The following is a 1,462-nucleotide window of genomic DNA, read 5'->3' on the forward strand; positions in this document are numbered from 1 at the left end:
GAATGCCAAGGTATACATCTACAGGGAGCCTCGGGTGTCTCCCAAACATAAGGTAGAACGGCGAGAAGCCAGTGGAGTCGTGGACTGTTGAGTTATACGCGTGAACCAGCGGAGCAACATAGGACTTCCAGTTAGACTTCTTCTCACCAGGGAGAGTACCTAGCATCTGTAAGAGGGTTCTGTTAAAGCGTTCACATTGTCCATTCCCCTGCGGATGATATGGGGTTGTTCTGGACTTTGTGACATCACAGACCTCGCAGAGCTTCTGGATTACGACCCTGATCAGAATGAAGTCTAGCTGGGAGTCCGTAGTGGTAGAAGTAATTTTCCACTAGAACTCTAGCCGTGGTCTTGGCAGTTTGATTGCGAGTGGGGATGGCTTGATAATACTTTGTGAAATGGTCTGTGATCACAAGGATATTGCTGTAGCCACCCACAGACTCTTCCAATGTCAAGTAGTCGATACAGACTAACTCCATAGGCTCAGTTGTCTGTATATTGACCAGTGATGCTGTTCTTTTGGTACCAGGTTGTTTCTTTTGCCGCTGGCACCGATCACAAGTTCTGACTTTGGTTGCAACACGTTCTGCCATCTTTGGCCAAAAGAAGCGTGATCTTACTAACTCTAAGGTCCGGTCTTTCCCAAGATGTCCAACATCATCATGCAGTCAACGCAGTGCTGTCTCCCGCATGCTTTTAGGCAGAACTAATTGATAGACAGTGGTACCATCTGGGCTCATCCGTTTACGGTGAAGGGCTCCCTCTCTGAAGCAAAGGCGATTCCATTCCCTGAGTAAGATCCGGACTTCTGGCTGTTCTTGCTTCAGTTGAGTGCCCTTTGGGTGTGTCCCTTGTTGCTTGAGGTTTACCACTCTGCCTACAATGTCATCATCAGCTTGAAGCTCCACCCATTTACTCATGGTGATAGGGGACATGGCCCCAGGCATGACAGGGGGTCTACATTGGTTTCAGACATGTTTGCTTGGGATAGTGCCTGCGCAATAGACTGACCCAATTGATGGTACTGAATCAGTGCTTTGATGGCATCAGGTTGGAGAAGTTCTGGTTGAGTGTCATTGTCATTAGTACATGTAAGCTGTGGGCGTCGAGACAGACCATCAGCATCATTATTAGCTTTGCCTGGCCTGTATCTGATGGTAAAGTTGTAAGCAGACAGTGCAGCCAGCCACCTGTGACCGGTAGCATCCAGCTTTGCTGTGGTTGTCACATAGGTCAGAGGGTTGTTTTCGGTAACAACCTCAAAGTCATTTCCATAAAGGTACTCATGGAACTTCTGTGTGACAGCCCACTTCAAAGCTAGGAACTCCAACTTATGAGCTGGATAGTTCTTTTCACTGTGGCTCAACCCCCGACTTGCATATGCAATAACACGCTCCTTGTAATCCTGGAGCTGGTAAAGTGCTGCTCCCAACCCTTCTCCACTGGCATCAGTGTGTACGAT

General features: G+C 48.2%; 1 protein-coding gene across 1 annotated transcript; it reads right to left on the reverse strand.

Moving 5' to 3' along the window:
* Positions 1 to 245: 245 nt before the first annotated feature.
* Positions 246 to 593, reverse strand: LOC140144958 (protein NYNRIN-like). The gene has a single exon (XM_072166754.1). It carries the CDS (start codon positions 591 to 593, stop codon positions 246 to 248), a length of 348 nt encoding a protein of 115 aa, XP_072022855.1.
* Between the last annotated feature and the right edge of the window lie 869 nt (positions 594 to 1,462).

Source organism: Amphiura filiformis, unplaced genomic scaffold (assembly GCF_039555335.1).
Source record: "Amphiura filiformis unplaced genomic scaffold, Afil_fr2py scaffold_104, whole genome shotgun sequence".
Taxonomy (NCBI): Eukaryota; Metazoa; Echinodermata; class Ophiuroidea; order Amphilepidida; family Amphiuridae; genus Amphiura; species Amphiura filiformis.